Source organism: Cylas formicarius, unplaced genomic scaffold, assembly GCF_029955315.1.
Source record: "Cylas formicarius isolate icCylForm1 unplaced genomic scaffold, icCylForm1.1 PGA_scaffold_12__32_contigs__length_19106922, whole genome shotgun sequence".
Taxonomy (NCBI): Eukaryota; Metazoa; Arthropoda; class Insecta; order Coleoptera; family Brentidae; genus Cylas; species Cylas formicarius.
The window spans coordinates 14,677,478-14,702,032 of NW_026844225.1; the positions used below are offsets into that span (position 1 = coordinate 14,677,478).

The 24,555-nt window shown below is 34.7% G+C and overlaps 1 protein-coding gene across 1 annotated transcript in view; it reads left to right on the forward strand.

Moving 5' to 3' along the window:
* Window positions 1–24,555, forward strand: part of LOC132695791 (zinc finger protein basonuclin-2-like) — a 136,303-nt gene that overhangs the window by 107,708 nt on the left and 4,040 nt on the right. Inside the window, exon 3 of the mRNA XM_060660256.1 lies at window positions 20,147–20,382. Coding sequence (XP_060516239.1) covers window positions 20,147–20,382 — 236 coding nt within the window. The remainder of the gene's footprint in view (window positions 1–20,146; window positions 20,383–24,555) is intronic.

Below are 24,555 nucleotides of genomic sequence, written 5' to 3' on the forward strand. Positions count from 1 at the left end.
GAGAAATATATTCAAAGATTGAGATTGTCACAGTTAGTGGATAAATCTGCATACAATACAGTGACATGTCGTAATGGGAAAAAGTAAGCTGTTCCGGACAACGATCCGCATGCTTCTTGAACACAATTTTCTATTAATCACTGGCATATCCCGTTAATTATAAAGCTGTGCCGCTTATCTAGTGCCCGATCTCGGCAAAGTGATAGGCACGTATAGAATGTGAACACTTCTACACTTTTTTTTAATTTAGTTAATTGACAAATTTCGTTGTGAAATTAGGCTTTTATTTCGTTTAATTTCATTTTAAACGCACCTTATTTCATGCGTACCATATGGAAAAGTTCAATACAAATAAATAATAACTGTCAGCTTTTTCGTTAGTCGTTTTGTTTTCCGAAAGATTTGCACAGTATATTATTTTACAAGACTTACCAAAGTCAACCATTTACCCAAATTGCTTTATACCGGTGGTTCAGGATACAGAGGCTTTTTTAAAATTTATTAAATATTTCTTGTCCGATTATTTGAAATTTGGCAACGTCGTTTATAACGATGAAGAGGTAATTTTTCCTTAAAATTAAAATAGTGAAGTCCAGTGCCGTCTCGGAAGGTATGTTAACCCATATTATCCCAAGCATAAAAAGAAATAAAAAAATACTTTTTTGCTCTGAAATTATTTATTTTGTTGCACTTAAGAATACATTACATGTGTCAAACTAAAAATAAAAACTCGAAACATACAAAAAAATACTGATGCGTAAACGAACCACTGGGAAAAAACATTAAATAATGTTTTGGGGCACATAAGATGTAACATATAAATATACAAAAGAAATCTCAAATTCGACAGAAAACAACTAAAAGTAGATTGTTTTCCAAATAGAACCTGATTTGATAAAAAAAACACATAATATTTTATGGTGTGTACAAATAGTTTGAATGATGAAAAAAAATTGTCAAAAAATTTTGGTGATTTACTGGCTTATCTACAACATGACTCATGACCACGTCACCGCCAAGACCAAGGTGAGATTGAGGTTTATTTTGAGCACCACCATATGGAAGTGAATAAAATAGGTACCCATCAGATGAACAAAGGCACCAAAGCTTGAAGTCAAAACGAACTGGCTTATCCCTTATAAACATTTTCCAGGAATAGAGGCTAAAGTAAGGTACCATTTGTTCATCTATGGATAAGTTAAACGAAAATATGCCAAACTGAAGATTTTTTTTAAGTTTTGCTTTATCAATTGGTATCTATTGCGGCTCATACATTTTTTTATAAGATCAATTTCCTTTGTCTTCATCAGTAGACCAATAATGGCAAATATGTCGCAATGAGTCGAGAACAATAAACAAAAACAAACAAAAAAATTAAAAGTTCATTTTTTGACAACGAGAACTCATGGCGGTTATTGTCTTGAGCATATTTTACGTAAAATTTTAAAATCAAATCAATCACTTCGTCATCAAAAAACATAAAAAATATTTCAAGCGGAGTTTTTCCACAAAGGCTATTTTTTACTACCTCGCATGATCTAAATTCATCGGATATAGGTGTGTGAGTGTACTCAATCTGACATTACTTCAAATTGACAGTAGAAGCAAGCCTGTCGTTTGCAGCAAGCATACGTCTTCTTTTGAATTCCAGGGTTTCATCATCTGATGAGTCCCTTTCAGGTTCAGTAGTTGATGAATTATACGACTGTTGAAGGACAGCTGTAGCATTCAGTATATGTAACTCGAAAGTTCCAACTATATCAGTTGGTTCCCCAAACTCTTGCAGATTTATGTTATTGTTCATATCTTCATCGTCAGTCAAGGCATCCACGTCGGGTTGAATATAGATCGCGTGAATATGTTCTGTAAATATTTTTTCACTTTATTTTTAGCATAAATTGACAAGGAATGGAATGGAACAATACATAAGAATACGTAAATCCAAATAATACTTACGACTTTCAATGTTGTTGTGCTCATCCATCACGGTCTCCTCCATAGCCGCCTCTAATTCCTTTTGAGTCAAATACTTCGGAAATGCCATATTTTGCGAACTGTAACGTTCACTGCACAAGGCACAAACTAATACTAAAGAACACGCTAATTGTTGGATGTTTAGTCTACATGCGGTGACTTGTCTAGACTTGCAATAACAAAGTTTTGTTTCACAGATAAAACCAGTGGTGCATTCACGCACCAGTAAATATTTTCAAAAATTAAAGCATAATCAATGTAGTATTTCCAATGTATGTTTTCTCCAATGTAATCTGCATGCTATAGACTTGACAAAAATGGCAATACAAATTCAAAATGTATGTTTTTACTATTTTGGATTTACTTCAAAATGTGATACAAACTTATGTACCGCATTTGTTAACTTTTGAAGTCATATATAAGATCTTTCCTTTACACACAAATTAGTGATTTCTACTGTTTTGTGTCCTTTAGTAGTGATAATAATAAAATTTCTAAATGGATATGTAAAAATATTTCCTGTATGTGACATAATGTGCATTAACGCACCACTGGGACAAAATGGGTTAAACCAAGGTAATGTCAAAAAAAGATTACTTTAATTTTTTATTTACTTTGAATAAACTATGAAAAATGCGACTTTTTTAATTCTTAAATTGTTTTGTATATTGCCTAAATATCTTAACATTGACAAAATGATTTTTTATGAGCGTTTATTTTATGGACGCCTTGGTACTTAATTAATGTATTTGTTAATTAAAATGATGAAAATGGCCACCACCAAGAGGCAACATACGAAAACAACTCGAGAGCCAAAAGAGTTTTATTTTTAGTGACATTCAAGGTAAATGAGATAACAAAAAAGTCAATGGCGCACACCTCTTTCCCAATACAATTTTTAAATACCTCCTGGGACTTGGACTTCATCATTTTAATCCGGTTCGATAAAAAATAGCCCTTTATCATTGTAAACGATGTAGCCAAATATTTAATCATTACGTAAATCTATGTCTAATTACCATTCTAAATAGTTTTTACAAGAAGAAGCCCCTCATATGTAAGTACGCCTTTTTTCGCTGTTTTTTAATTGCATATTTTTTTAACACTTTCAAATATTTTCATTATATGAACTGGCATTTACTTTCTTTTCCTTATGGTGCTCATGGTGCTGATAGGTTGATAGTTGACGTAGTTATTTAAATATATGTACGAACAAGCCATTTATTTCTCTCGTATACCATAAATATTTGTTACATAATGAATTATTAAAGGGTAACAAAATAATTCGTGGCATTTCGTCGCTTCGGAATTATTAATCGCGACACGAAATGACGTGGAATCAAAAAACCATTAAAAAGCCCTTCATATTTAATGCAACGCTGGATGTATATTTAATCGGAACCGTAATAGGCCAGCCATCGCGGTGACATTTGCGTGACAACAATGACAATACTACATGAACAATTGAAAGCGCTCGGGTTTGCTATTGGCTGCCTACTTACGTGACAATAGCGACCAATAAGGGGACACGACGATCTCTCGAACAACACAAAACCGTCGTTTATTTTGCTACCGGGGGAGACGCAGCGGACCTTCAAAGTAAACAGTGTCCTTGAAGCCCTTTTGGCAAATTTAATAATGACTGACAGTATAAAAGATGAATTTTATATTTCATGCAGAAAGTAATATGCCATTCGATTGCCGATGATATTGAGTTCCATCCGTGTATTTTCATAGAATAGGACAAGGGTCTAGTAATCTGCGGCCCTTATGTTTAATCCCGGCACAAAGAATTATGAGCACTTCTGTCTAACAGACCGTATGACATCGCTAATATTGTATCGTATTACCGCTACGGTGAACCAACAATGATCATCATCCACGCCTTATTTATTCGAAAAATCTGTCTAACAATAAAGTAACCGAAGAATTTTTACCAAATTCGCGTTGACCTTCCAAAATTAATATTTATTATTAAATTATTTTCGGACCATATGGCCCAAAAATTTCAGAATTGCTAGTATTATTGTTTTCTTAGTCTTTCTTAGTAAGACTTTCAGTTAAAATTCCAAAATGATGGCAAAAAACTGTATTAAATTTAAACAAATTGCAGTTAATACAAGTAAAATAATTTTTAAAATCATTATAATATAATATAAGGTCTCGTATCCCGATTACTTCGTTCAACAATTGCAATTAATCAAAATCTAGGTCGTTAAAAAAAAAGAACCCGCATAACGCATATGACATTATTTTAGAAATTGAGGTGCAATAATAAAAACAATATACAAAATTTTTCATCAATGATTTTATCTGAAAGAAGGTTGTTTATATATGAAACTGGGCCCACCGGGCATTTTAAAATATTAATGAAACGCCATTTTCAAGATACGCGAAAAATCGGTATGGATTTAAACCTTCAAAAATAATTGCCTTACTTAACTGGTTTCACAAACGGTAATTAGTATTTGGGAAATCATTCGAAGCCGGCTTATTTGAATATAAATAAGGAGTCGGAAAAAAATCAAAATATCGGCAATTAAGGATATGTCACAAGCGCAGATAAAAAATGATTGTGGGCTTTTCAAAAGGAATGCCAGGGACAGGCGGTCTACCATAACATAGAGATTGCCTGTAATTATAGGTTCGGATGCCTACTTTAGGAAATTAGTTTCGATTTGGTTCGAAGAAGAAAAAAAGAACCAATGCGCCCCGGCTAAAGGTATATCTAACAAACCCGTTCCAAAAAATTATTTAAGAATAATACGCGAATTTTTGTGAAACTAATTTATGGCTTTTGTGTATAAAAGCTTGCGGTTTAAAATATCAAGACAACAATAATAAGCCGATTCACGCAGATGCATCAATACCTACACAGAGGTTCCTTTGGGGGCTATTTTTACAAACAATATAAACGCACCGACACGTATATGATAATAATTATGGTGAAAATAATGGGGTAAATTAAAATGAAATTCGTTTTTAGTTAATTTCGTTGCCTCGTTGAAAAATGTATTTTCTCGATATTTCGAGCCGCAAAAAGGAGCGTGACAAATTTTTCGGCAATTAAAAATTCGACAACAGCTGCCTTGGTGTTTTTTTTTCTCACTCTCATCTGGGCCATGTGGAATGATATAATTATCTTCGGAATGACCACCTCAGGATGCCACCTTTATTTTATTAGATTTTTCGTCGGCTAAAAGGTTCCGCCGTGCTTCTTAATATGATTTTTATGCTGATGGTCTTATCCATTATTAAGCTAGACGAATGGGACACCAGTGGTGTTATAGTTTATTTTCCTAAGGTTACGTATTACGTAAGTGAATACAGTTTTCAAAAATTTGTTAAATAGAGAAAATCTATTTTTTGTATTTTTAGTACGGTTTTCTATAGCGAAATTGGTATAAGTGGATTTAGTTGGCTTTAAGTCAAATCAAGCTTTTTTAACTCCAAGGGGGAGAAGGTTGTTTTCATTGTTATCTTAATAGAAACTATCGGATTGTCTATGAATATATTTCGAAGTTCACGGTCAATGTTTCCATTTGTGCGAGATAAAGCACTTCTGTCTTTGTGTAATACATGAAATCTAATTAAAATCAGTGGCGCTACGGCTCGAAATCAAAATGATCCCTCCTATTTTAAATTAATAGAAAATTTTTCTTTAAAAATAAAACTAGGGAGTATTACTAAGTTGGTAAAATCGATTTTTACATATAGTTTAGGTGATTGGTAGGTAGGAAACACTTTTAAATTTGCAGTCTTATTATTGCTAATTTTTTAAACAAAGGAAAATCATATTCTGTCCTTTAAAAATAATGGTTATGGCAAAAGACTTGGACGTCCGATCTATTTGAGGTTTAAGGCTTTTTGTTTTCTTCTAACCTTAGTACCTTCTATGTGCCTGCTTAAGTAGTTTTTAAATTGTTCTAATTTTACTTTAATTTTGAAACGGCTGCACAAAAGGTAGTTAGAGGAAAACGTACAACTTGGCGATCAGCAATTGCTTTATCTCCCATAATTCTACTTACACTACTACTACAGGGTGACTGATACCGATATTTAAGTATTGGAATCTAGCACCTACCATGAAAACAAAAGTGAGACAAAGATCTAGAAGATATATTATGAAAATAGGAAGCACAGTGTTCAAAATACGTGATTTTTGTTTGTTTGTTGTTTTTATCCGGTATTTTAAGAGGATACCATGATACCTTATGATTCATATTTCGAACTTCTCCTTTCTCTAAAGGTTACTTATATGATGTATGCAAATTAACTAAAAACTGTAGTTACTGTTCTATCTAACATATATGAAGGCATAGAAGAGGTATATGGAGGTATAATGGGATATATGTAGTGGTATAGGAGAGGTATATGGAGGTATAACGGTACTTATTATAAACTATTTGTCATGCATGCGGAATCGTTCAAATTGATCGATCGGTCTGTCCCTAACGACTCAATGTCTACTCATACCTTCAAGAAGCGTATTATAAATGTGATTGCTAAGCCAAGAATAAGATTTGCAATGCCTTGTGAACTAGACATTTCATATAAAGAATGAAAATACCGTTTATCCAGCGAGTTGTTATTTAGCAAAAATGGTATCCATCCTAACAGTTCTATTTTTAGGGTTCGATTAACATCTGGGTTAATTATTATTTAAAAACTGAAATAATAATAAATAATCAATAATTTTAATCCCAATTTAAAAAAAAATTAAGTTGATGCTGTAAGGACCGATGCCCTCATCCCCTTTCAAAATCAATTTAATAACTCATGTAGGAATGGCGTCCTTCGTTGGTCGAAAGCGGGTATTTGAAAATTTAAATCCCCGTGTGTCCGGTGTCAGGTACAAGATCAAAATGTCGTTTGTCACAGGTCTTCTCGCCGCAGGGGGTGCGCGCCACCCTCTGTTAAAGTCAAATTTCGTGAGGTGCCTCTTTGACGACACGCCGACACACAAAAGGAGCCGCCGATGCGGAATTTAGATTTAATTTTTTTTAATTCGTGCCGGCTATAATAGTTCGCGTTGACTTGATATTGTAATATTTTGCCGTAAATGTTCGGGAGTGCGCGGGATTTGCGAAATGTTATTTTTAATTTGCCCCCGACCTCGGAGCTTGCTCAGCTCGACGAAAAACAAAAAAAAGTAATCTAAATAAAAAAACACACAAAGCATTGTTACGTTTCTGAGTAGCAAATATACACAGGCGCATTCGCGTGACACATGCAAGAGAAAAATAAGTACAACGTCCGAACCAAGCGTATAGAGCGAAGATAAAGCAGTCATCCAAACATAAATAATACAGGCATGATGAAAAACTTGCATTGTATATATACGTATAATATAAAAAGGGTTGCTTATTAATCGCTAACAAAGGGTGGGTCCCTTATTAAAAGACGGGGCAAAGATCGAAACGGAAAAATATCGCTCAGCATTTGATGACAGGGTCCTGGCACTCAGCTTCTTCCTGGATTTTGTTCTCGATTGCCGATCGCTCTATTGATTCGGGATGACTATGTGAATATTAAAAATGGAAGAGGGGGGGGCCGAGACTAAGTGCATCGACTCCATTAAAAACACTCCTCCTCAGGATGCAATGGACTTTTCTAATTAATAACCCTGATTATGATGCCGATTAAAGGGTGAATTTATTTTGGGCTCATTAACATTTGTTTTACTTGTTTTTTTTTCCAGTTTATTACCGCAATTTTTGTAATTTTTAAGTTATTTCTCGATATTGTTGTCTGTTATCTTATAAGAGATCACTTGTTTTCACGAGCATTTCGGTCTTCCTCGTTTCGGCCGTTGAAAGAGCATGACTTAAGAGTTCTTAAACGACGTCAATGATGATCCTGTGATATGCTCAAAAAGGTCAAAACTGGTGATGAACCATGGCTATATGGTTATGACGTCTAAACCAAAGCCCAGTCGTCTCCAGGGACGAACCCAAAATCTCCAAATCCGAAAAAAGTACGTCAAGTTCGATCAATTGTCAAGGTTTTGCTTACTGTTTTTATTTTATTTTTATTATTATCGTGGCGTAGTACATCAAGAGTTCTTATCACAAGGTCGTGCGGTCAATAAAGAGTATTACCTTGAAGTTATGCGCGGTTTGCGAGAAGCAATACGAAGAAAACGTCCTAAATTGTTGCTTCTGTCTAACTTTTTTTTCCCAAAAATAAAACCACGATCATGCCTCAGACACCATATTCATCGGATATGGCCCCCTGCGACTTTTTCCGGTTCTCAAAACTCAATAAACCCATGAAAGGAAGGAGATTTGGAACGATTGAGGAGATAAAGAACAAATCGCTGGAAGAAATCAAGCTATATCAGAAAGAGCTTACCAGAAGTGTGTTATCATTCGCACATATATTTAATTTTGTTTATATTTGATTTTAATTAAAAAAGAAAACTAATATAAACCATGATGTTACATTTGCGCCACCTTTTGTCGGATCTGTCTCTAACTATCTGTTCAGTATTACTTCCCATTTCTTCGTACATTTCACACAAAATCGTAAACTAGAAAAATCTAAAGATGCAAATTAAGAATATCTGCTAGTTTGGTTTCGCACAAAATTGTATTTATCAGTCTGTAAAAGAAAACGATATTTCTGGCACATATCTCAAAAATTGAAGAACGTCTTGTTTTCATTTGGTGTGATTGTTGGCACCCCCTGTATATGGATTTTTAAAATAGCGTTCTAACGGAGCTTGCGGGGACGTTTTTAAAAATTTACCTGCGAACAAGACTATGAAAAATATTTGGACCCTTAATAACGTTGAAATATCGAATTGTGCCCTTTGAAAATGGGTCGATTTTTAAAAGAGAGAAAGAGAGAAAAACCAGCTGATTGTTGTGTTTGGGTTCGGTCATGAATGGATTACAGAATTGCAAAGCTAAGCTCGTTTGCACTATTAACATACTATACTATACCGATTATGCTTAAAGGATTGTAATCGGTCTTTTGACTAGCAACAGTTCAAGGTCTCCGGCACCAAAGAAACGACATTTTTTATTGGATAAGTTTATTTGTTATACATATGTGGTTTTTTCCTCGCTGAGGTTATCGTCAGATAGCGGTTGTTATACGCGTGTGGATGCGAATTGGATTTGCAATTTGGACCGACGCTTGTTTCGCACAAAATATCAACCATTTGGATTTTGTCTTATTTGACGCAATTAAAATTTGAAACTTACCGATTGACGGCCGATTTGAAGACTGTAGCTTTGTTACGACACAAAATCTAATGTCAACCATTTGATGCTAAATACTTTATATACGATTGGATCCTGAATGGCTCTACAAATATTCTTCATTTCCCCGTTTTCGGTTAACGACAAATCATAAAACAGATAAGAATTGTATGTTTAAAGGGCATACACATATACACACCGTCCACTTTTCGACTCTGTTGTGTTTGTGATTGTGTCTCCCGGTTTGCATCGATGAAATTAAAATTAAAAAAACGAGGGTAAGGCAACGCCCTACGGGACGATGCTTCGTTTTTGAGAAACAAGGTGTCGAAAGTATTTCTATTTTTCTCAGCATACCGAGAAATTTGAATTGATAATAACTTTTTTACTTAAAAATACTTGAATGAAATATAGGGCGTATCACGCGGTATATCAAAATATGGTTCTTTACTCCAAATTGTTTTTCCATTAACACCAACTGTACTTATCAAACCATTACCGATCATACGGACCCTACGAATAAAAGTCAGGTTCGTAGGATGAAATTTTCGTCCACCCCAAGCGAAATACGAAGGGCACATAAGGTGGGACATTCGAATTGACTCGAATGACATTAAACGACCCGTCACAGAGTAACCCAAAAAGCACGCGAATTTGCCGAAACGAAGAAAATGTTTTAATGGATCTGGAACGGACTCTTCAGACGGTGTATCGATTTCTACCCTTCTGCGCCCGGAGTCGGGGCGTCTCCTGTAAAGGCCGTTCGTCGTTCGCAACCCGCTGACCCCACCGACACCCCCCCCCCCCCTTTAACCACCCCGGCCCACCACGCCGCCCCTCGTGATAGATTGACAAATAAATATGCAAGGATCGCTGTTAATGGGCTTCCAGCGACATCCACTTAAAAAATTTTACAGCCAACGAATCCGCAAGCCCTTAATTAGCCGCGATGTTGCTGTTGCGACGGGGTCGCGATTCACTTTAGGGATATTTCGAGAGCTTATAGGGATCGAAATTGGTGGTAGTTCCTTTTTTTTTTTCATCGGCCCTCGTCGTTTTGTTAATTTTTAATTTTATATTTATGTCGTTAGGTTAGCTGACGTAGAATATAACTTTTCAATAAAGCGATGAGAAGATTTCGTTATGACATTCATCAAGCCTCGAGCGACTGATACTGGTGTTGACGTATAAGAAAACTTATTAAAACTTGGTCCTGGTCTTGTGTAATAGCACAATATAACATTTTCTTAATAATATCCCAGTATAGGGGAACTTCAACTAAATTTACCCAAATTTTGGCAAAGTTTCTGGCCGTATTATTAAAGTATTTAATAAAAAAACGTCATTGATTAGGATTTTTTTTTATCTATTAAAAAATTTGTTATTGGTATTTATAAGATTTTCGAAAGCTCCCAAAAAATAATACTTAATAATGTGGAATGGCTTTTTTTACATTTTTAAGCTGTCCGTTTTACCCCTGGTATTACGCAAAGGGCTAAAAATCTCCAAATAACCGGAATTTATAATTACAATAGCGAAAAAACACCGCCTTGCCCCACCCACCTCTACGTTAATAGTCCAGCAATATATAAGGCTTGTGGTCAAGTGCTTAAAAGTGTGCGGAAGATCGCCAATGTGTCGAGCGACGAATACGACTGGCTCTTCTTATCGTTGGGGGTTTTACATATAATCGCCGAATATTAATTCGACGGCTAGAGATGGAACTAAGGAAAATGGCCCGGGGCCTGCATATTTGAATGCATAATTCAAGTCGAGGCATTATTGGGATTGCAAAGCTAGTAGGCAGATAGTGAGGAGCCATATACACACAGGATCGGTTCGGAAAGAATTTGGCATTGGCAAAAATACTACCCATTAAATTTGTTAGTTTGTTAATATCACGTAGACCAAGAATAACGTGAAACAGGAGCTAACAAGTGTGTTCGATGTTTATTAACTATATCTTATTACGTCCCTAGAGAAGGATACGTATTTTAGGATGTCCATTTGGCAGATAAGCGGTCTTTTTAATTTCGTATGTGTCGGCAGGTGCAGTTTTTATCTAAACTATTATCCGGTTCCTAAAAGGTAACTTACTGGCACAGTCACCTAAATTGTAGCACAGTTTTTTAATAAGATAGCTTAAGCCACAATCATCTTTATACATATTTATATGTTGATGTATTTATTTTAAATTGTACGTATGTATTTAAATCGGAATGGGGATTCTAGACGTTTCGTGAATAGCCCTCCGCTGAAAGAATATATATTATAAAGAAAAGAATGTTAGGCACACCAACAAAGGTGTATTTATTACACGTCGTAGAAAGAAATAGAAATACATGAGCAGGGTCTTTAATACAATTGCTAAAACATGAGTAGTATCTTTAAATACAGAGATAACACAACATAATTTTTCTACTCTCCTGTGTAAAATACACCGATCTAGCGTGCAGAATGTGTCATTTTACCATGTCATTTTCATTTTCTTTTATTCGTGTTGCTTTGCAGAATAAAAAATGTGCTCCAATGAAAAATTAGTGACATGATTTAGAATTAATTTAATAGATTAACTTAAAACTTACCTAAGTGATATAAAAGCACTTACGACAAAGAAGGCCTTTATCTTAATTTTGAGTGATTTAAGAGTGAGGTTTTGTGTTTCCTTGGCAAGTTTGTTATACCGTCAGTAGTTAAAGAGTTGCTGGCATTTCTCTTTAAGCCTTAGTCAGCTGTGCCCGTCTTGTTTCATAATTATACCCAACTGGGATTTATTTTTATGTATTCCTATTGGCGAGTTCAATATAATAGGAGAGCTACAGTGTTCTAGAGTACCAACTTTGGATATCGAATAGGTTGTTTTTGTATAAAAATTGTACCGGACTACATTGCCTCACGATAATATACCACCGGACTGTCTTACTAGGACGGTCCTGATTTGAAGGTGGATGGGAGTATGCGTGGTGATTCCAGCGACTTAAACAAAAGTCTATTAGCGGCGATTCGTAGTTTTAAAGATACAAAAATGATCCGAGCGTAATTTGACATTCGTATTTCGCGATCAAAGATGGTTACGGCGGCGTAAGTAGCCCGGCGTGTATCATGAGAACCGAGAAATAAGTGCAAGTGGATGTGTGTGTGTGTGTGTGGGAGAGACGGTCCTGATGAAGCAGCACGGTTCTGCGTTGCGAGCAAGCGATGCCAAGCAAGCAGGCAGGCAGGCTGTGAAGGAATCTCAATTAGAATTTCGAGATGGGACCTCGTCTAAGTAAAAGGTTTCGTCCGCGGATGACTCGGACTCGTATCGGGGGCGGTGTTGGGTCCTTAGAGGTCGAGGCCGGGCGGTGGCAAGTGACAGGCACGCAGGTCCATCGTTCCGCCTTCCCTGCTGGCGCGGAATTAGTCTGCGGCATCCGTAAAGCCGAGGTTTTTGCTTTACCTGGCCTAAAGCCGATGAGTTGTGCCCGGTTGTATAATGTATGTGAAACTCGGAGCTCATTGTCTTAGGCGGCCGCGACCATGGCGGCGTCATTAACAACTTCAGCGAACGACGCAGTGGTTTATAACGAGGGCCCTCTCGCAGTGCCGGATGAAATTATCAGCGCAGAAAACAGAAGATGTTCTGCTATACCCATTATTTTAGGTTGAGTTAAGAACAAACGATAGAGTCGCGGAGATGATGCACGTCCCACGTACAACTACAGGGTGTATCGGTTTGTTGTGGCTCGATTTTCGTTCATGTCGATATAATTTAATAATAATAATAATAAAATAAATAATAATAACAAAACAAAATAACCTTAAAAGGCGTCAAAACAAATTTTTTAAATAGAAAAGACGAAGAAAAAATAGAAATAGTATTTAAAAAGTAGAATGGAACCTAGAAAGATTACAAATTAGATGATGAGTGCCTACCCAAAATTCGTTCTTTAGGGCAGTAATGATTTGCTGCTTTCAGCATTCGAAGACCATTCGTTGTCACAATAAAGTGGCAAGTAACATAAGAGGTTGCACTAGCTTAAAATTCAACCATTTGTTTTTTCTTTTATCTTTCATCAACTGGTTAGGTTAGGTTGGAACAATTAAGTTGAGATAGGAAGGAAACTAAGCTTCAGCTTCGCTTTTTGTTATTTTATTTTAAAATATAGTCAGTATTATTATTATTGTTATAAGAACCTCAACTATCTATGTATATTACTTATCGTTTATTTGCATTTCAGGAAAGCCAAGTTTAAACTAAGTAAAATTTCATTTAATTTAGGCAAGAGGCGTAATTATTGTTTCACTAAACTATTGTGGTATAAACATATATGGGTAACCATTTTAACTTTCGTGAAGAAGGAGCTGATACGCCACTTCGTTCAAAATTTGAAACCGGCACTTTTGTTCGTTAATTATTTTCCAAGCGTCCAAATATTTATTTATAAAGTTGTTTATTAATTTTAGTGGCGATATTTAAAGGCTCTTGAGTAGTTTAAATAAAATGTTAATATCAACGAGTTATGACTTTTTATTCTAATATTTTCCGTATCATGAATGTGTGGACGCCACTGGTAAAACTAGCATCTTTAATTAATTTATTAATTTCTGACCCAACAAAAAAGGTTTTGAACTTGGCTGAACAACGGAAAAAAATATGGATTCCAAAAATCATTTTAATTTGTAGAAAAAGAAGTGGCGTGTCATGTTTTTCTTCAGTTTAGTTCAAATATCGAAAGTGATAAAAAAATAATTTGAACTTTAGGTATCCGTCACTGAATTAATAAACCCTCTTTGCGTACTTACATATAATGTGCAGTTAGAGTCTTAGCGATACTACCAAGGGGCTTCCTCTTAATTAAAAACGTGTTTTCAAACCAAAAATAATCAATCTTTCTAATATGACTTATTCGCCGTGTCAAGTTAGGTGTTTCTGTTAACTCTTTTTGACGCTGAGTAGTTTTCTGCAAAGATAAATACTAAAGTTTTCTTTTAAAGCAATGCCGGAAATGAACTTACTGACGTTTCGTCAATCATCCTGTTGACTTCTTCAGAGCATTATTGAAACTGCCAACTAAGAAGCCAAGGCGAAATGTCAGTAAGTTCGTAGTATAAATAGTATTAGAGTAGTCTGTGAAGGTTTCTTTGAAAAATTCAAAAAAGGCTAAATCCGCCGTTGGTTTTATTTCGTAGTGGCATCGCTCATTTTGCAAAGTCGTTGTGAGACGATTTCCGCAACACTTAATACATCAATTTTTCAGGTTTGCAATTTTTAAATACACCCCTTCTGGATTTCTGCTGATTCGATTGTTCACTCTGTATTGCTGTGAAGAAGGCGCCAGAAACGTCAAGACAGAGCAGGAAAAATCCAGAAAGGGTGCACCTACACTTAATATATTGTATGTGGAGCAATTATTACTTGTTGTTGTTTGCCCGAATTTTGTGCCTTTTAAAAAATAAAAAATAACACAAGAAAATTATACCTTTTGTAAAGCGAACAATTTAGTTGAAAGCACACTCCATTAGCCGCTGGTAACTAATAGCAAATTTATTTGGCAAATAGCCGAAGACAGCGTCGAAATAGAATAATAATAAAAAAGAAAAATGGGCAATTTTCGAGTCGAGAGTGACAGTGTGGATTCCAAGAATTTAGGTTGCGTGACATTTTCTGTTTCGGATTGAAAACCGCAGTTCTAGCAGGTATAATAGTGTCGGGTGACATACAAAAGGGCCCCAAATTTATCGATCAGGTTCTTTTATGACTTGTGAACAAGCTATAATGACTTGTTTTAAATTTTTTCGAACCTTAAGTGTCACGTTAAATAGTATACATGCCTATCCGAAGAGACGTTAATATCGGACTCAAAGATTAGTTACAACGACCGCTACGGTTTTAAAAACGTTGGTCATCCAAGTAATTATTTTTATATATCCCTAATGATAGCCATACGCTGGACCATTCGGGGTCCTATTGTTATAAGAGTCATTTTTTAAATAAGAAATTAAAAAAGGTACCGAACGACACAATAGATTATGGACAAAGTATCAAATTTTCGCCTACCTGTGACGCTCAGTGTTTTTCGTGGGGATGAATCCGCTTCAACTGTTTCGGCGGTCGAAAATAAATTAAGCATAAATTTATAATGCGCCGAATTGAAAAAACTGATGCTGCTGTGTGCCGCCTCATGAGATGCGAACTACCCTTTAACTAAAACGCAATTTTACGCATGAACTGGTCATTTATATTCATACTTGTTTAACTTTTTTTCAAGTTAAACGATCGTTTAAACCGTTTGTTATTTCCCACGGATCGAAGCACAAACATATGTTTTTGCGGCACAAGTAAGGAATTATTGTTTTGACGTAGGGATTTTTGGCGTTCAGCGCAAAATTTCGAACATGCTTTTTCGCTCCTTCGTATAACGGTTTTCGTATTATGCTGGGACGCTATAAAACTTCTACACGAAAATCGTGTGAACAAATATTGAATAAAGCAAACACAATCACGAATTCAGTTGTACGATTACAATAATCGCGCTATGACCAGCAAGTAATTAATGAGAACAATAAAGTAAAATGAAATTTACTCGACAATCCCACCAGATGAATTCCGAATAAAAAAAAAAGAATCACTGCCGGCGCTATTCTTACGTAGCAATATCTATGTGGGACAAACAAAATGGTGTTGGACTCACTTAAGAAGCGATCAGATAGCCAGGGACCTAATACTTAGTCATCAGCATCAGTGATTGTCTAAATAGTGCCACGTCATTCCTTATTGTATATTTTATACGAGAGTATAGAGCGGCGCCTATACAATGCTTCTTGTACAGGGTGTCTTAGGCGAAAATCCAATATCATCTCTATAGATTGACGTACTTTTTTTAACGATTAAAGAAATTTTACGTATTGCAGTATTTTAAACTAAACTTATGTTTCCTATATTGTTGCATATTAATGTGTCGCGAAATAAACGGCATAATATCAAATTGTTATGTTAATTAATTAGAAAGTAAATGTACAACCCTCGTATTTGGGGCTACTTTGATAGATCAGTGCCTGCAAACACTGGACCAGAGAATAACAAAACAAAAAGTAATATACAGTGGAATGTTGCTTATAATTAATATTAAATTAATACATTTTTTATACAATATGAAATCTATTAGCTCTTAAAATTAATACAACAGGGTATATTTCCTTTCTTGCAATTAAAACAGATAAAAAGTTGGAACGGGGACCACATATCCAAAGTGTGATAGTATCTAGATTTAGATGCGGACTTTCCGTTTTGGAGTAACTCTTCCGGTTTTGGTAGAATGTTCTTTCTATTAAAAAAATGTATAATGTAGATCTGTGGAAAATAGTATTCTGATACACACAGATAAGGTTTGTTAGCTTGGCACATAAACATCATTCTGTAGCTAGATATAAATCAATAGTTATTATTCGTAATATGCCTTCATCGAAATTTCTTTCTTTAGCTATAAGGAAAAATCAAATTTAAGAAAATATATTGCAAATGTATATATAATTTTATATCTAGACTTCTAATTTGTATATACAGATGATCATTTTTAAATACTCTTTTTTTCCTTTTTTAAGACTTATTTTTATTATTCCTTTAGACTACTTTAGCCTATATCGGGCTAAGGTTTTTTTATTTTAGTAATTTGGAACGAATAAACCATATTTCTATAGAAAACTGACGTACATTAGCCTGCGATTTCGTATGGTAGTCATTCCCATTATGGTAAAATCTGATGATTTTGTAAACAACTTTGCATTGTTCAATTTGTAAGATTTCTTTTACTGTATTTAATTTATATTCGGTATAGATTTTATTTATTTTTATTCTGATAGATATATTTTTATATCTCGACTTCTAATTTGTATATACAGATGATGATTTGGAAATACTGTTTTTTTTCCTTTTTTAAGACTTTTTTATTATTCCTTTAGACTACTTTAGCCTATATTGGGCTAAGGTTTTTTTATTTTAGTAATTTGAAACGAATAAACCATATTTCTATAGCAACCTGACGTACATTAGCCTGGGATTTCGTATGGTAATCATTTCCATTATGGTAAAATCTGATGATTTTGTAAACAGCTTTGCATTGTTCAATTTGTAAGATTTCTTTTACTGTATTTAATTTTTATTCGGTATAGATTTTATTTATTTTTATTCTGATAGATATATTCTTATATCTCGACTTCTAATTTGTATATACAGATGATGATTTGGAAATACTCTTTTTTTTCCTTCTTTAAGACTTATTTATTATTCCTTTAGACTACTTTAGCCTATATTGGGCTAATCTTTTTTTATTTTAGTAATTTGGAACGAATAAACCATATTTCTATAGAAACCTGACGTACATTAGCCTGCGATTTCGTATGGTAGTCATTCCCATTATGGTAAAATCTAATATTAATGTTACAGTTTTGTATATTACTGATGATTTTGTAAACAGGTTTGCATTATTCAATTTGTAAGATTTCTTTTACTGTATTTAATTTTTATTCTGTATAGATTGTGTTGGAACTAGTAAACCAATCAAAATTAGGTAATATTTTTAAAATTTTATAAACTTTTTTTAAGCAAATAATTTCAGCTATTTTATCTGAATTGCCTGATTCTTTCGTGAGAACAACACGTAGATATTCCATATACAAATATATAGTATGATCGCCAAACTTGGAATTTCTAAATATTAACGATTCATCAACGATGACATATACACCTACCGAACGAACATGGAAGGATATTTCGATTTTATTGTAAAACCCAATGAACGCTAACGAAGTATTCGGTAGCTTTATAATTTATACACATATTGTGATGTCGAAAATATTTCATTTGGGCTCATTGTACCGTGTTCGTTTTAATAGTTATAAAGAAGCTCTATTGGAAAGAGACATTAATCTTGCCGGCACACAAGTGTTCGCCGACTGTTTAATCGATGCCACTGTCGAATTATTAAATAACAATTTTCCTATCGGCCAAATATATGATATATAAGAATTCTACTTTCCTATTCGGCTAATTATTTAGAAAGAGTTTGTTAGTTCCGCTACCAACTCTCGATGACTTCTAAGCTTACCTGATCTGAATTCGGACCAATATAAGTCGCTTTGCCTCAAAGGGAAAATACAATTACACGACTGGTTAAACTAACGTTTATTATATGTTTTAAAAACAAACTATCACGGTCAAAGCACGTCAGTTAGACAATCGTACTTAAAACTTCTTTTGTCAGCGAGGCCAGGGGCCCACCCATGAAGTTTGTAGCTTTACGAGCCTATTTTAAATATGCAACTGTCTTCTCTTATACCTATCAAAACCTTCTAGGCTGTATGCCCCGTTTGATTTTCAAGTCGGGACATCCGAATGAGGTAATCGGACCTTAATCGCTCTTATTCCTAACACAATCGTTTTATTTTATCTTACTTTCACTCACTCACTATTCTATCAGATTTTCCGGTTGTTTAAAGCGTAACATATAAAAATATCTTTCCACCAATCCTGGATGCGTAATTTAAATAAATCAAATCAAGTCAAAATTAAAAATTTGTGTCTGTCAAAATTTTTTGAGGGACTAAGAACACAAAAAGCCAAGAAGCACTTAGAACTACCTATCTGTTTTTGTTATAATTCATATATTTTGCACCGTGGGCGATAATAAATTGAGATAAGAAAATGCATAAGTTCGAATTGAACCCCATCAAAATTGTATGGGTATTTCTTGGTTGCTAAATTTTATATCAAAATTTGAGTTCAGAATTGGTTCGTGCATTAAAAAAGTCGAGCGGCTTCGTTTTCTAAAAAATGTACCCAAGATGTCATTTTGTAAAGGATTTTTAAACAAACGTACTTAACAAAAGTTGCCGTTTAAAAGTAAAAAATAGACAAAAATGCATCAATTATTATTTTTATGCTAATTCTTTCCTTCGTCACTTAGGACTGGAAGCTTTTAACATTTTAACGTAGATGTTACTGTGAATTTTTTGTATGTATAATGGTGCTTATTTGTAAAATTGGATATTTACCACTCTTATAACTCAGCATCATTTATTGCTGTTTGCTATTTCTAAGTTTAATGTTAACAATAACGATACTAAAAATAAAAATGTCCAGTCTGTATGTATGACTTTTACCGAATTTGAAGCACAAACTTATGCGAAGCTCAAATATTTGATAACTTTTTCTATATAAGTGTAAGTGCCTTTTTTTATTAACTTAATTTTGAGATGTGTAATATATGTAATGGATAGTTTTCAAAGAAAACGAAGTATCTGCTCAGTAACGCGTCTAATAATTGTACGGGTTTTAAAAAATGAAAATTAGAAGAAAAAAAACGGGGTTCGGTCTGATACAAGCGCGCCATCTCGTATCGATGAAACGAAACGTAACGGGTTCATACTCGAGGCACGAACCGCATCACGTAATGAAATGTATTATTCTTTAAAATACCGCTAAAATGGTCTCAGTTTTTACATCGGTAATTAGAAATGCGGTGCCTAATGAGCAATTACTTTTTTACACCGGAGCAATTTTAAAATGACTGTAATATCGTACGGACGCTGGTGGTCGAAGTGGGGAGGGGGCCTTTAGGTAGGCGCTTTTTTTTTTTTTGGGAAATATTATGTGCGTGAATTAATGAGTAGGATAGATCGTCTGGCGTTGCGTTGTTTCGGAGCGAAAAATCGAAATATTAGCCGACTAAATGAGCGATTTTCTCGTCTTGAAAACAAAAACGATCACGACAACGCGTAAGCGGCGAATCATCCACTCGACATAGTCCGTGCCGTAGCACGGTCGCCGAGCGAGCAAGAAGAGAGCACAGAGGGGGTGCAGTGTGTCCCTGCAAAGGGGTATCGTCACCTACACTTGGCGTCCACCTTTGTCAACCCCCCCTATTCGGCGGTAGGCCCCGCCCCGTCAAGTGCGCACGCTGAGTTACCCCCCACTTTTGTTCCAGCATTGGACAAGTTGGGACTGCGACATCTCTTCAGTATCAGTGCTTATGAGCCGGTAGACGTGAATGCGGTGTCTGATGTCGCCAGTTTGATCCTGTACGGGTGTCAAACGATACCGATCCGTCTTAAATTGCTTCTCGATCGATTGTTGTCTGTGCTAAGTAAGGAACAAGTGATTCGAGTGTTGCATGGATTTGGTTGGACCGCGGACGACTACTCTAGAGGATATATTTTGCAGGTACGTACGTTCGCCGATTATTTTTTTTTGTTTTTCTCCTCCGGTCCATAACCTGCACAACGCGATGCGCGATGAGCCCCGGTTTCGTCGGCGAATTTTGCTTACAGCGCCCGTTTCTTATCTCCAATTAATTTTATTATCGGTTAACGTACCCGCGCCGAAAGATCCGGGGAAATGGTCTCCTTCGTTCGTTTTTCTTTTTTAATTTTTTGACACGCGCCTTTAACCACGCCAAAACGTTACGTGTTTAGCCGATAATATTTATTTTCGTATTAAAGCGAGGCTGTCGCTAATACGCTTTTAATTGTACACATTTTTCGCTGTGTATACCCCGACTTTAACAGTTATTTGACGATTAGCGCGATGGTATAATTTACCAACCCGGTCGTTACGTTTTTTTTTTTTTCGCGGGGGGCCTCGTTTTACGTTTTTAACGTTTAAGTATGCAGAGAACGCATAGTAAGAACAATTACATGGCATCATGCGTTTTCGATCCTCGCGTACCTATTTAATATTTAAAATATATTTCGTGCGGCGTTTAAAAAGGGAAAAACTCGCGGACCGTGCAATTACACCGCGTTTATCGTATTATCGCGTTCGGCCGCCGTTTCGGTTTTCGTCTCGTTATTATTACTATTATTATTGATCTAATGCCCGCCTTCCCTCCTGTCGGCGCGTTTTGAATAGCAAAAAAAAAGAAAATGAAAAAGGGCTTTCCTAATAACAAGCGGGTGGGCTATATCGATGTTAATTAGACGCGGCGAAATTAATTTGGCAAATAATGGCGACGGATATAAATAATCGAAAAATCGCGCGCGAACGTTTGCCGACGGAAGACGAGAAAGCTGACGACACCGCGGAGCCATCTATAAAGCGGGTTCACACGGCGATAAACTCGGGAAATTCGCTCGCATCTAAACTAAACTGCAAAATGAAAAAAATGGCGATTTTTGACAGGCCCTAAGGTCGAAAACTTTTGATAAATCGAACCGCAAGATTTCGGGAAATTTTGGAATAATCTCGCCACATTTTTTATTAGTTTTGGTTATCTAGCAACAATGATTACTATAGATAGATGGTTTTTGCAATTTAAAACGAAATGTCATTGATAAGCGAAAGTAACGTCGGGTTTATTTTATAATTCATAAATAATATAACTAAGTAGACTTGAGGGTGTTAGTTCAAATTAATATAAGCTACGACAAGAATAGCAGTTGCACTAATAATAGGAGTCTTATTTACCGGTGCAAAAGGGTTTAATAGAATAAATATATATGTTAAAAAATAAATAAAATGCAATAACAGCTGTTTGGGCAAGGGCGATAATCGTAATTGCCAAAACAAAAATATTTCGCGGATTTTACTTTACACTTCTACAACTTATGTTATACTTACTGTTTTCTTGCCGCCAAAGAATGACCCAATTTCCGTCGTTTTTTTTTAATGCATTGCGGCGATCTTTTAGGGGTGTCTCGGTAGATTTTACGAGCGTTAATAAGTTGTTTTCGCAACATTGGGGCCACTTTGACTTGCCGATGTCATAAAGCACATATAAATATACGGTTTTAATTATTCCTGTGCACCTCAATCGAAGTGCAACAGCAACAAGAATAACAGTTTCATTTATATAGGAACAAGAATTATAGTGGAGAAAACAATGCGAAAATCATTATTATCGATATGTCATAAATTATATATTAGCTGAACTGAGGTGGCTTTTACTTGATGAAAATCCATTTGTCAAAATAAACAAGAACTAAAAGTTCAGATTTTGATAAAGACGGGATGTTGTCGAAACAATTTTCATGTACAAATATATAATTTCGTGAAAATCTGAACTTTTAGTTCTTATTTATTTTTATATATTAGTTTTAATTATCCCACAGATCGTAATGAAAATGTAAGAGCTAGCTGGAATGGGAGTTTTGCTAGAACCAGTCATAATTTCCAAAAAAAAAATCAAAGAGGGTTTTGTGGATTTTTTAAGATTTTTATATATCATAAATATTAGTATGTAACACGTTCGATAATGGCTAGCTAAAAGGATATTTCAATGTCGTTAAAATGTATAAAAGAAATTAATAAAATATAAAAATCCAATGTGAAATAATTGTCCTCAAATATTTTTCCGGTATATCGTTATAATTTGGTAAACAGGCCTTAAGTGTAAATAACTATTAGCGATGAGGGTGGGTCTTTATGTACGGGGGAAGGGGTAGGGTTTCGACATTTTAATGAATGTCATTAACGTATCAAAAACCGTTCCGCGATAGGGTTTGATGTTTCGTCCGCGTGAAATCGAGGTAAAAACTAAAAGGGCAGGTGACTTGACTATCGTCGGGTTTATTTTTAAAGTATGGGAGACATTCCGCAGACATCGTTCCTTAAACACTCGTGTCAACGATATAGCGGCGGTTCGTTAAATATACAAATCTTATTTTCGGGTTCACTACGCCAAATTTCACGCCCGGAAAGTCGCGAGCCGATTTGGTGAGTTTCTTATTCGACTTTGCCACATTTACTAACCTAAAATAAAATCACCAAGATAAGTAGTTTGCGTTCGGAATATTTCAGAATAAACCTAATGCGATTCGAGTTACGTAATTTTCTCTGTTTAAATTATTTTTATAGGGAGAATAAAACTAGCGAATTACATTAAAAAAGTAAATTCTCTATACGGAAATAAAATGTATGTTTAAAGGAGTTTGCCGGATTGGACTTTTTCCAGGGCCGTAACTTCGTCATTTACATTCACCAAGCGACAAAAAAGAAATTTCCAATAAAGTTTTGAAAATAGCAGCTCGGTTATAGGAGAAATTCAAATAGAAAAAAAATTTTTGTTTCTCAACTCTGGGCAATTTCAATATCCTTTATTTTATCAGGATTGGGCGTTTTTTAGGACCCAAACTTTTTCATAAAAAATAGCGAAATGGCAGGGAAAAATATGCTGAAAATAGAAACTGGATTATAATTGGAAGATTAAATAGATAGAAATAGAAACAGAGATGTTTTTTCTCAACTGTAGTGCAAACCTCAATCTATTTTAGCAGTTCTGGGCGTTTTTAAGCAGCGATTTATTAAGGTCTTTGTATATGATTAAATGTGCATAGCATGAAACCTTTTTTTGTTATCGTATTTGGTTTATTTTGCATAAAAAGTCATTATAAATAAAAATAAAAATTGGTTCACCATATATATAAATTTGCATAAGTTTTTCGGTTCAGATGCACGTTTTTAAAAACACATATATATATATATATAAGTTGGAATTAATTAAGGAAACGAAAGTGAAAATAAAAACGTATAACAGAAAAAATATTCATCTCGTAGTCATCCGAAAATATAGAGTAAATTGAAATTTATAGAGTACTTTTGCCTTGCTTTTAAAAACTTAAAATTATATAATATAATATTATATAATATAATATTATATAATATAATATATAGTATAATACACACATAAAAATTTTAATGTGTATATTATACTGGTTACTATAATTAATGCTTTGTCATTGTTTATATCGAGTACTTGCTTGATAAGTTTGTGGAAGCTTTTTGCCTTTTCGGATGCATTCTTTAAAAATTAGCGGTTTCTTTTTTGATGATAAATTGAACATAAAATAACTGGGATATGTAAAAAAAAGTTCTAAATACCAACAAGGACACTTTTTTTAACTTGGATATTTCTATATAGGTGATAGTTTATCCGGTAAAAATATTTTAAGAAACCCAGCGTTGCCAGATGTACCTGAAATCAACGGCAACTTTGGAATTTTAAACTTAGCACTATTTTTTAGAATTTAGAAATGACTAATATAATAATGAATAATAAAATATACGTACTATTTTTTAAAAAAATAATGGATGTCTATATATTTTTTTAATCGTAGGATAGTATTAGTTGGTGACAAATTTTACCAAAAAATTTGTGTATTGTTTTGTACTGAAATTCATAGGTGCTTTGGAGTAAATCTGGCGAGACTTGGTGTCTAATATAATTTTTATAGGGGCTCATATTTTTAAATGGCTATCAATAATTATGTTGGGGGGGGGATCTTTTCTTTCTTCTCTATTTCCGCCTTTGCTTTTCTTTCCTAATTTTAGTTAGTTCAATGTTTAATAATTAATTCCGTTTTTCATTCCCTTGCGTTTTCCTTCTTATCATTCCTGTCT